Here is a 12329-nt window from a genome sequence, read left to right as displayed (position 1 = left end):
CCAAACTGAATAACCCTAACCAGATAAAGTCAGTCTCCGGTCAGAAACAAGCACAAATATATGTTTTGATATTATTTGATAATCCAGCCTTTTTCTTGTTTAGTCCATTCATCAGTGAACATTCGTTACATTCAGACACACACACACGCGCGCGCGCGCGCGCGCACACACACACTGTTACCGGCACACAAAACCGTGGCACAACTTGACACCCACCCCACACAAGTATTCACACACCACATTCGCACGCGCACATCTCTTCATCTCACACACACACATGTACTATACAACACACCAGCGCGCGCGCGCGCGCGCGCGCACACACACACACACACACACACACACACACACACACAGCACCACACACAAAAGAACACTCAGTGGTTATTTATGTCTGTGGTGCCAACAAAGTCGACACCACTGGCAAAAGACATTTGCAACGTACACAACGTATAACTGATGAGTACAAATAATGCCGAGTCATATTCAGTGTGAGTGTACAATGTCACTGTCAAAGCTCTCTCTCACTAATGTAAGCAGTCACAAATATCAAGTTTTGTGAACCAAATCGGCAACGATCTGAGCCGTTTATCATAATAATGACAATATTACACAGAGAGAGAGAGAGAGAGAGAGAGAGAGAGAGAGAGGGAGATTTATAGGTACAACTGTACCTTTACATCTCTGTTTGGGTACACGGTACCCTGTAACTTGATCTTATCGATCGATGACGTCGGTGACACGAGCAAGGTCTCCCGCGGCTTGAAAGCCTCTTTTGTTGGCTCGGAAAGCTGTCCCAACCCAGACAGGGCCTCTTCTATGACTGAGAGTCACAAGATGAGTGACGTCAATGAAATTCCTGACTGCGTGCCAAGTTCTATTTTGGAGCTCAGGGGCACCCCTTCGGTTTGCATTGGATTTCGCTTGGTCGATTCGATTGACATGCGAGTATAGGATTTACGAGTTGCATTCATGCACAAACAATACACATTTTGCCGGTTGTACAGTTTTGAATCAGCGGGCAAGTGAATGAGATCCCGAAGAACTTCTATATGTAGGCCTGTGGTTTTGTTTGAGAACGAGTGAACTGAAGCTGTTCTCAGACTGGAAGGTCTTTGCCGAAGTTGAAAACGTGCCCCTTTGTGTGTTTTTTTAGGTCTTCAGCAAGGACACCCCATCCTCCATCCTCCGCTTTTTTTTTCTTCTCTCTCTCTCTCTTTATTTGGGGGAGGGGGTTGTGGGGGGCAAGGGGGATGGCGGCTTTAAGGAGCAGAAAACCAAATGTGGAGATTTACTGACTGAGCAGAGAACTGACCCCCCAAACATATGTCTTTGCTTCTTATTGAACTGAGACAGACTCAAAACTTTTTCTAACTTAAACGATTATGAATTTAGGCATGGCCTATTCTTCCAATCTGTCCTTGAAAGAGAGAGATGTGAAACACTGACTGATGGATGACCTTTTACGTCAAGAATAAGCATTATTAAACAAATTTGATGCTTTTGGAGAGCAAGTGGGTGTTTGCGAGAGAGGGAGGTAGTGGTGGTGGTGGTGTGTGTGTGCTTCTCCAGAATGTCCTGTGTGGATCTGGGTTCAATTCCCACTCTCGCCCTTTTTAACAATGTTGACTGGAGCATCAAACTGACTGAGAGTCTAGTCATTCGGATGAGATGATAAACTGAGATCCTACGTGCAGCATGTACTTGGCACACTTAAATAGGGCCCATGGCAACAAAACTGAGGTCCTCTGGCACAATTCTAAGAAAGAAAACCACTCTGTTAGGTACACAAATATAAATGCACGCATTCAAGGCCTGACTAATATGATAAATACTGTCAGGCAGCTGCCTTGCAGACGTGGTGTAGCATATACAGATTTGTCTGAATGCAGATGTTGCCTCCTTGAGAAAACTGAAACTCCTGAATGTTCCAATACATTCCATCAGCATTTAAAAAAAAGAAAGGAACGTGTTTAAAAAAAAAAAAAAATCTGTAATGGAAGAATGGACAAGTACATGGGTGTGTGTGACTGGGAGAGCTGGATGAAGGGAATTACACAATGTGTGTGTTGATCTGGGTGATGGGGATTATATGTGTGTGTGTGTGTGTGCAGGTGCATGTGCATATCAATGTGTGCTTGAATGTACATACGTGTATACATTTTGTGACACTGAAATCCAAACTGCATTTGCTGGAAGAATGTCACAGATTTCCATTTGAATCATCACATCCAGGACCACCCAAAATTAAAGAATTTCATGGCTCACATTTATTTAAAACAAATAAACAAATACAGTTTGAACTGCTGAGAGCAAAAACATTAGAATATAAATAATACAAACAGTTAATGTTTTTGTTTTTTTTAAATAATACACACCCTTATTCACTATCAAAGGTACTGGCTTTTCAAGACATCTAAACTATGTAACACCTTAATAGTGTTTCTGTACATTGTTATTTATGTTTACTGCAATTATATTTTTTGTTGGTATCAAACGATTCTGCTGACACTGAAGTCACAATCACTCCTTTAGAAATGACACAGAAGACAAACCAGGGACAATGGCACTGCCAACCATAAGCAGAATAAATAAGCAGAATTCTGCTTGTAAGTAGAAAGGAACAGGAAAACAGTACAGTCTATAACCCGACTGACTGAGCACAGACAGTAAACATCATGCCGTGTAACCCACAAAAAGTAGCACATTGACATTTTTTCAAACCACGAGTCAAGATCTTCACACACACACACACACACACACACAGCTGCACCACAGAATTCAAGAACAGTTTAGCTGCCTTAAAAACTGACAGTTTCAGTCATCAAAGAGAAAATTGAATAATTTACTGTCAAACACAAATAATCTTACATTTCACATTTACCACTACAGCCACTGTACTCTGCGTGCAGAGTTAGTGTTGCTACTCTCTTCATGTTATTGACAAACTGAGAATGTGAGATCAATGGTTTTTCATGCTGAAAATAAACTGTTAGAAAATGATGATGTACTTCTACAGCATAATTTCATGTGTAACAAAAAAATAAAATAATAAAATAAATAATTTTTAAAACCCTAATAAGAAAGTGATGGGTATTATTTTTCATAAGTGTAACTATAATGACAGGAAATTTTATATATTTATTTGACACCCATGAGACCAATAAAGATTGAAGAAGCAGTGCAATGAATGTCTCGCATTTCAAAAAGCGCCAAAACCTACAATGGAGGCTCAATATATACGGGGCTGCGATGCATGCTGGGAGGTCGGACACTCAATGACACAGGCTGGACATTGGTTACTTGGCCACCAGCACCGTGTGAGCAGCGATCCTCGCTCGTGGGCAGCCTATCGCAAAGTTTTCCCTTGTTATACAAAGCTCGACAGAAGAGAGAGTATTGCAAATACCCATATGGGTAAGCCATTGCACAATAGTGCAGAAATTATAATTTTATGTCGTTACACTTTAAAATTTTTCAATTATCAGAAACATGAAACATGTACGAAGATAATTAAGGCAACAACAAATCAGCTGAGGCTAACATCTCCCTAACAAAATGTAACAGATCATTAGCATTATTTGTTTTCATGAAGTAGTATTAAAGGCAATGATTATGTTTTCTTTTTACTTTTTGAACTAATTTGATATAGACAGTAATCCTATTATCAGTTTACATAAAGATTCAAATAACTGTCCTGACACTCATAATACTAACAGTTCTTATTTCATCTGGTCACCAATGTTATTTTGTGAAAATGATCCATGACATAATTTTCAATCAGATCTAAGTTCAATTCAATGAATAGCCTCTAACCCTGTATCCAGACATGTCATTCTGCATAAATCTGCAATATCATACATCAGTCCAACCATTAAAGAAATGGCAAATGGTGAAATATCTTCAGGATAGTTCATCAGTTTATGGCAGTTATAACTCCCCTGACTGGATATGAATTGTTGTATTCTGATTATATTATTGTGACTAGACCGAAAATGTTATCATGTGAAATGAAATGTATCTAATATGTAATGATATGGACAAAATTCTCTTATGTGCAGTGACAGCTAAAAAAAAAGAAAAAAGTCCAAAACTAAAATGCCAATGTGTTAGATGACAAAATCTTCAAAAAATGAATGACATCAACAGTCTGTTGGAATATCAAACAATTGCTGCACAAATCATCAAAACCAACCTTTTTCTCACTTCATCGTTTTCTTTATTTTTCATGTAGGAGACTGAATATTGAAATGATACAAGAGATGTGAGTGTGTGTATATGCATCAATGTGTGTGTGAGTGTGTGTGTGTGTGAGAGAGTGTGTGTGCATGAGTGAAGGAGAGAGAGTGCAAGGAGGAAGACGATACAGGTAGACTTTAGAACTTTCTCATAAAAAATATGCAATTTAAAATTTAATTTACAACTGAATCAGATGAACTTTCCTCCAACTTCTCAATTTTTATTCATTACATCCTCCTGCATACAGAATGACAATAATCTGATGCACTCCCACCAATAAGCACCACCACAAAATTTCCTTGTCAAGAGACAGCACTGTAGAAAAGTAACTGATGACTATTCTCTCAGGCAGTGTTGCTGTTCTGACCTTGACTGGTGGAGTCGGGGGTCGCAGAGGACAGAAAGAGATCTTTGAGCACGCTCAGCTCCTTGTGGAGCAACTGCACTCGATCCTCCAGCTGCCGGTTCTCATCACGCAACTCCTTCACTTTGTCGTCAATCAACTTCGTCTTCTGGCGACTCAGCTGACGACTTTTTCGCACAGCAATATTGTTGCGCTCCCTGCGTTTCTTGTAGGCCTCACTGTCCTTGGAGATGGCCCCCCCACCTCGCTTAGCATCGGAGTTGGAACGGCTCCTACCCTCCCTGGGGCTGTCTTTGGCATCGTTGGCCTTGTGTGGTGCCATGGTCTCAGTCACTCAAGCAGAACAGGGTTCAAGAGGTTGACGGTTCTTGGTTCTCAGTTCCTTTGAAGAAGGGCCATACAGCACCAGCACCAAATCCTTGGAGATGCTTGGTATTGCTGTCAGTACCCAAGAACTGTGATCTGGGGTCAGAGAACCACTGCAAAATTTAAAAAAATTGAAATTATTACATTTTTTACTATTCAAAATTCATGCAGCTGTATATATCAATTTATAATCACAATAAAGCTAAACAGCACATGACCATAATACAGTCAAGCTATTTTAAACATAGTAAGAAAATGATCAAACTAGACTAATGCATTGATAAAACCTTGACAAAGATCAAAAACTACAGCAGCTACTACCACCACAGCCCTTTTTCATTAACATCTCTCCTCTACCCCTTCTGTTCATCCCACCCTTCAGCTCTCTTAAATGATAAATAAAATCATATGAATCTGGGAAAATGAGTAGCAACAAGAGGAATAAGTACTATTACTCTTGAAAAGACAAAGGCACATCGTGTTCAGTTATTTTGTATTGTAATAATAGTGGTGACAATAATAGTAGTAATGCACATTTGTATGGTGTCTGATGGGCGCAGTAGTCGAGTGGTTGAAGCATTGGACTTTCAATCTGAGGGTCCTGGGTTTGAATCTCGGTGACGGTGCCTGGTGGGTAAAGGGTGGAGATTTTTCCGATCTCCCAGGTCAACATATGTGCAGACCTGCTTGTGCCTGAAACCCCTTCATGTGTATACGCAAGAAGAAGATCAAATATGCACATTAAAGATCCTGTAATCCAAGTCAGCGTTCAGTGGGTTATGGAAACAAGAACATACCCAGCATGCACATCCTGAAAACAGAATAAGGCTGCCTACGTGGTGGGGAAAAATTGGTCATACACATAAAAGCCCACTCGTGTACATACGAGTGAACGTGGGAGTTGCAGCCTATGAACAAAGAAGAATTATGGTGTCCTTTCTCTCTAGGAGCTCACATGAAAGAAAAAGTTACAATTTACATAAATCAGTTATGACCACTCTCTTCCCCAACTCTCTCCCCCTTTCTCATTTCTCATTCATGAGAAGTGAGTTGGGAGGCATGGGGCAGTGTTGGAAAAGCAGGAAACCAAGAGTGCTTACAGACAGGTTCTGAAAAGTTAAGTTTAATCAAAGTGAAGAGCAAAAGGCAAAGATGGATGGTGTCAGATGAATGGATCATGTGGAAGGTTGTTCCAGATATGAGGCACAGCAAAAAGGAACGCGCATTCACCATAGATTCTTGTATCGACAGAAGAAATTTTCAGAAGATAACAGTCAGAGGAAGAGTGGAGAATTCTGCGAGAAGAGAATTACAGGAGTCGATTCATGAAAGCACAAAAGCAGCAACAGAAAGGTACTGATGAACACTGTTAATCTGTTGAAATTCACAATTGACCATGCGTATCCCTGTCAGATTGACCACATGAGTGAGCATACTGTTTGAGTAAAGAATGACTCTGAGATTACATGCTGATTTAGAAAACTGAAATGTGGTACATGTATCACCAACCACAAGATAAGGAAAGAGGCAGATCTAGAGTTGAATGTCATCAGGGTGTTACATCAAAAGTGCAGTCTTGCACTGACTGAATGAGACTACATTTAGCTAGGTTCTGCAGACTTCTGTAGTTGAGTATCATCAGCAAAAGACCGATGACCAGGAATGACATCAGCAAGAGGAGTAGAGTACAGAACGAACTGAACAGGGCCTAGGACAGAGCCTTGTACCACACTGTAGGAAATCAGGGTTGGATCAGACTGAAAGTTAACAGACAATCTGAAAAACGTTTTTCAAGTACGAAGAAAACCAACTCAAAACTGTTGAATGAATCCTAAATTTGTAATATATATATTCAAGCTAGGAAAGAAGTATACTGTGGTCTGTTGTGTAAAACCCATCCAACAGATCAAGCGAGGTCAAGTTTGCTTTCATCAACGACAGATATCATGGAATCTTTTACCTACACTATGTGTATGCTGCACATGATGATGATACCTTGGTTTATCATCTCATCCAAATGAAATAATTCAAACCACTGTGTGTGTGCTACACATCAAATAGTATACTGGTAAATAAGTGGTACAGAGAAATAAATCCAGTAACATCCCCCCAATAGGAAACCCATGTCCATTCATCAAAAGCACTTCCTTTAATATGTACCAAAATGTGTAAAATCACCGTTTTTAGTAGAAGAGCATATTCCCCTCTGTGGATTCCGAGTTTTATTTATAAGGAAACTTTTTTTCAGAGTCAACAGTTCAACAATAACAGGGCTTCTCTCTCTCTCTCTAATATATATATATATATATATATATATATCTGTGTGTGTGTGTGTGTGTGTGTGTGTGTGTGTTTTCGTTTTCTTTTTAACGTTTACTGACTAAATCTGGTTAACATCCACCGACAATTATTTCAAGAAAAGCATTTGGAATGTTGTTCAAGTCAAAGTACATAAGAAAAACTGGGCTAAAATGAATAACCAGATAAAATGACTTCAATCATTATGGCAATCTAATAAAATGGTAAACACTATTCTTAAGTTAATGATAATCATAATGATGAATCAGATGATGATGACGTTCTTGTGAAAATTAATAAAAACAAAAACCAGAAAACGTACTGAAAATTCATTAAACTTTCGTCACTTCAACTCACCTGTGCTGGGGCAAACGGGCCCCCTTTGAGTTGAATGGGAAGTTTTAAGAAGTCCTCTCACTTCATGCCTTCAACTTTTGTCCGATGTCAATGAAATAAACAGCAAACACAACATGAACTCACACAATATACGGAAATGCAGCTGACGAAATCTTCTGCAAGCTTCCTATCTTAAGGTTACGTGAAATTTTGTAATCCAAACCATATTTGCGCTTTTGGTACGTTATTTTCTGATTTACTCACATAGAAGCGGGTATTATACAAGAATACACAAGTTTTTTAAAAACATACACTTCGTTTGTAACTGCATTCCATTTTATCAACAAAGTGTTGTATTTTCTTAAAAAAACAAAAACGCACAACCTGATCACATAATTTCACAAGTGACATTATCACGCGATGCAAGAAACAAGCATATCGTGCCATTAACGACAACACTCACAGGTTTTAGTATTCACGTACTAACAAATCCTAGATTTAAGGTGATTCTGAAGTCGAGAAAAAAAAATGTATTGAGAAGAATGTAAATACATAAAGTCATTTAAGTACGACATCGATCTTTTGAGGTCGGCGGGTTGTCCATCTAAAAATAGGTTAGCCTCGTGTACCCAAAAGGAATAATGCACCCTAACTGTACCCTTAGGAAGTTTACCGGCTCCAGCAAAATCATTTTTGCATCAGCGGTAAAAACTGTAGACTTGTTTCTAATTTATTGTTGATTTAAAACGAAATTAAACCGGTCGAATTTGACCAGTTTATTAATTAGATGTGGTGACGGTGCTGGTGGTAGTTGAAATGGTTTATCAGACTCTTGGTGCATTGATTCTTTGATGACCCAGCATTTACCTTGACTTCGGTAAATTTGCATTGACGTCACTAAGGAAACCTCCGCGGTTAACCTCTGCGTCAGTGTCTATTTTAAGACTTGGCTAAAAAATATCAACCAATCAAATTATTCGTAGGTTATGTCATTTTCTATTAATAGCTGTCTGAGCACAAGGATTCCCTGATGCATTCGCTAATACAATATAGTTCTAAAACATACGATTGCTTCTGAAATAAGGAAAAGGTTAAGAATAATCTAGTATGATGTCTTAAAGATATTTTAATGTATTTTATTAATGCAAACGCTTTTTTACTTTACGAAGAATACAGATTACTGCTGTTTGGGGAAAAAAAAAAAATCAGCGTAGTAATCTATGACGTCAATGAGCCAAACGCCGAATGGAATGGGCTTTGGATATAAGAGTTGCGCCGGCCTGACGAAATCTCAGTTCAGAAAATCCCTCCGTGGATAGCAGACGAACACGTAAAAGTAAAACAAGCTTTCTGTCACAGACAGGCGATACACTCTTTTGAAGAGTCGACTTTACGAAGACTTCGTAACCTACAACCGCCAAAATAGAGCCGATTACCGCAACTGAGCCTTTCTTCTCTCTTCTTAAGGCCGAAGATCTGACGCAAACGCTCGCATGCCACATCGGCATTGATTTGCTGGAAGCGGACCCCATGTATGACACATCCCCTCATTCTCCACTGAAAGGCGAGGTGCGCCAACTGTGGCCTGAGGACATAAGTACCAAAGAGCTGGAATCCTGGTTCGACTTGGACCCGGCTCTGGAAGAGTCCTTGGACTTCAGCGAGTTAGACTCCAACAACAATCCGGCCGAGGCCACGCCGGTGGTTCCCGACAGCGCAGCGGTGACACAAGTGCCGGCCGGTGGCTGCGTGGATCTGCTCACTCTGACAGCAGCGGTCACCACCGAGCACCTGGCGCAACTGGAGGGCCAGGTTCCCATCTTCACCGCTAACCACGGGGCTGCTGTTGCCACAGCGGCCAGCTCTGCCAGCCAGCCCCTGCAGACCTCCCCCGCCCCTTCTCTGACCGCTGGTGACGGGGTCGGCTCCGCTGCCATCAACCAGGACGTGCTGATGCCTGAGTACCCATCCCTGGTGGCCATGACCTCCCCCGCCAACACCGCCACCCCCAAGGAGGGTGGAGTGGATTGGGGACAAGCCCCTTACTTCTCCACCGTCAAGACGGAGGACCTCAGCACGCTGACTGCCTGCAGTCTGGAAGCCAGCCTGCCGGGCTTCACCCCCTCCACCACCACTGCTGTGTGCAAAATGGAGTCATTCACCCAGGACGACAGCTGTTCCCAGTTCATGAACCTTTCCCCTCGAAGCACCCGCAGCATGTCCGAGTCATCCACGGCAACCTCAACAGTGCCAGACTCCCCCCGCCCCAGTGGCAAAGGGCGATCCAAGAGGCGCCAGGTACCCAAAGACAGTAATGAGTACAAGGAGAAACGGGCACGGAATAACATAGCTGTGCGCAAAAGCCGTGCGAAGGCCAAGGAGAAGCAGCGCATGACTGAGGATCGTGTGAAAGAACTGATGGAAGTGAACGAGAACCTGCAGAAGAGGCTGGAAATGCTGACGAAAGAAGTTACTGTGCTCAAAGGACTTTTCATCAACGTGGGTGCCAGCTTGCCTGATGACTTTTCCAAACTCATGGAGGCCTCCTGATCAACAGTGACTGTCAGAATGTGTGGACTTTTTTTTTCTGTTCTCAGGGCATTGCAGTAATGAACAGTGACTCTCAGCCCATTTTCAAGGGATTGCAGCTCTTTTGTAAATGTTGGATTGTATTGTTTTAGATTCAATCCACAGCAGTGCTTTATCAGTGCTGCCACTAGCATGTACCATCACGACAACAAAGGCATTAGTGCCCCATGTAAGCGTTTATTTTACATGGCATTATTAGCAGGGAGTGGGAGGAGCTAGAGAGAATGTGCATGTGCTCAAAATTGTCATATAGTTTTTGCAATGTATTTTAGCATGAAATCAATGTTTGTTTCTGCATTAGCTAAAATTTTTTTGTTCTCTTTAGTTTAATGGCATTGACATATTTTGGTTTCACAGCGATGGTTTATATATATTCTATTTCAAGTTACAAAATTTGTTAAAGGTTTTATTCATGAATTTTAATTTGTTGAAGAATATGTTTCTCTTGTTATTTATCTATTGTAAATTTTATGTATACAAAATTTTGTTTGTGTGTGTGTGTGTGTATATATATATATATGTGTGTGTGTGTGTGTGTGTGTGTGTGTGTGTGTGTGTGCTTTTGATTTTAACTTTTATAAATTTTTAGTACTAAGTTGTTTTTTTCGAAGTGAAATGTGATATGCAAAAGAAATCATAAAGTATTTGTTTTGATACATCTGACCCTGGCGAGTTTACAGACAAAACGAGAAATGATTTGTGACCCAAGACAGTTTGGAATCATCATACTCATAGCTCCCTCTAGATTGTGGGGCCATGTCTGTCAGTTAGAATGGCCTTCTATGGAGTGTCTATCATTCTTCACCATCTTTCTTTTTCACCAGTTTGTTATGAAAGCTGATTGTCACATGTGAGAGATAAGTATGAATAATTGAATGTTTTCTGAGTCTGAAAGTGTAAAAGAAATTATTATTAAGTCCTCTGATGTTAGTTGTGTCTGAGAGAGCAGAAATAGAGTAACACTCAGTAAGACTTTTTGTACTTTTAGGAGTTTGTTATTTTATCATGTTTAATTTTCATTTATCCCTTTAAATATCTTTTTTGTATAATATTTTAATATTTGATATTTTCAATATGGATAGTGTTTGCATGGATGAAAGAAGTATCAAAGATTTTGAATATATGTATTGTGTACAAGAATGGATTGAAAACTTGAAATTTTGCAAAAGCACAAGAATTGTTGAACCTGTTGCAGCATGAACAAAGCATAATATAAGTTATTGGGTGAATGATGACCAGTCATTGTGACAAATCATTATGTCCTACATGTAAAACAAAAATAAGAAAGATTGAAACTGATTTTTCTGGCTTTGTTTTCATTGTGTGTGTGAGAGAGAGGGAGATAATGAGAGAGTGTCTGAGTGAGTGTGTGTACGTTTGTGTGTTTGTATACATGTGTGCACATTATTCTTTCTCTGATTTTGTTTTCTTGCTCTTGCATGATTTTTACTTTTTTCCTCGCCCTCCCTCCCTCCCTCTCTCTCTCTCTCTCTCTCTCTCTCCTAATATCTGTCTTCCTCCCTTGTGTGTGAAGCCTGTCCACAAAAGTATCTGTCACACAGAACAAATTGTGCAAGAAATTATATTCAAGAGAATCTGCTCATGCACATTGACAATACCCACACAGACACACCCTTGCATGTGCACACACACAGATACACACACACATACTTGCACAGGCTTGTACACACACACACACACACAAATACACACTCATGCACACACTTGCACTTTTACTCACATGCACACACTCGCACTCTTTTACACTCATGCACACATACGCATACACACACATTATCTAAATTCACTTCCAGGAAACTGAAGATACGGTAAAACTGAAGAACACACTCTTGCACAAACATGCATCACATTTTTATGCAGGCTCTCTCTCATCCATGCACACACACACACGCACACACACACACACACACACACATACATACATTTTGACTTGTATGTCTACATAACACCACACATTCAAACGCACACAAGCTGTCACCACCAGCAAAAATATCACCACAGCACAGCACACTGAACAGAATTTTAAAAATCTACATCAACGGTGGCTTGCATCACCCCGATCAGTGCGTGACCACTCACAAGTCTGAAATTATCATCATTACTATCTGAATACCCA

The 12329-nt window shown here is 40.4% G+C and overlaps 2 protein-coding genes across 4 annotated transcripts; one reads left to right on the top strand and one right to left on the bottom strand.

The window, feature by feature from the left end:
* Positions 1-2247: 2247 nt before the first annotated feature.
* On the bottom strand, positions 2248-8415 carry LOC143286077 (CCAAT/enhancer-binding protein gamma-like). 3 transcript variants are annotated; one of them, XM_076593647.1, is made up of 3 exons: positions 8277-8415; positions 7625-7698; positions 2248-5082 (listed from the first exon to the last, which is right to left on the bottom strand). In XM_076593647.1, the coding sequence occupies exon 3, from the start codon at positions 4923-4925 to the stop codon at positions 4584-4586; it is 342 nt and encodes a 113-aa protein (XP_076449762.1). In that variant the 5' UTR covers positions 4926-5082; positions 7625-7698; positions 8277-8415; the 3' UTR covers positions 2248-4583. The 3 variants fall into 3 exon arrangements, with proteins under 3 accessions (XP_076449762.1, XP_076449761.1, XP_076449760.1); XM_076593646.1 differs by having other exon boundaries at positions 8262-8410; XM_076593645.1 differs by lacking the exon at positions 8277-8415 and having other exon boundaries at positions 7625-8039.
* Positions 8416-8889: 474 nt separating this feature from the next.
* LOC143286076 (uncharacterized) lies at positions 8890-11491 on the top strand. The gene has a single exon (XM_076593644.1). The coding sequence runs from the start codon at positions 9134-9136 to the stop codon at positions 10151-10153; it is 1020 nt and encodes a 339-aa protein (XP_076449759.1). The 5' UTR covers positions 8890-9133; the 3' UTR covers positions 10154-11491.
* Positions 11492-12329: the final 838 nt, after the last annotated feature.

This window comes from Babylonia areolata, chromosome 9 (genome assembly GCF_041734735.1).
Source record: "Babylonia areolata isolate BAREFJ2019XMU chromosome 9, ASM4173473v1, whole genome shotgun sequence".
Taxonomy (NCBI): domain Eukaryota; kingdom Metazoa; phylum Mollusca; class Gastropoda; order Neogastropoda; family Buccinidae; genus Babylonia; species Babylonia areolata.
This window is presented reverse-complemented; position numbering and strand designations above follow the sequence as displayed.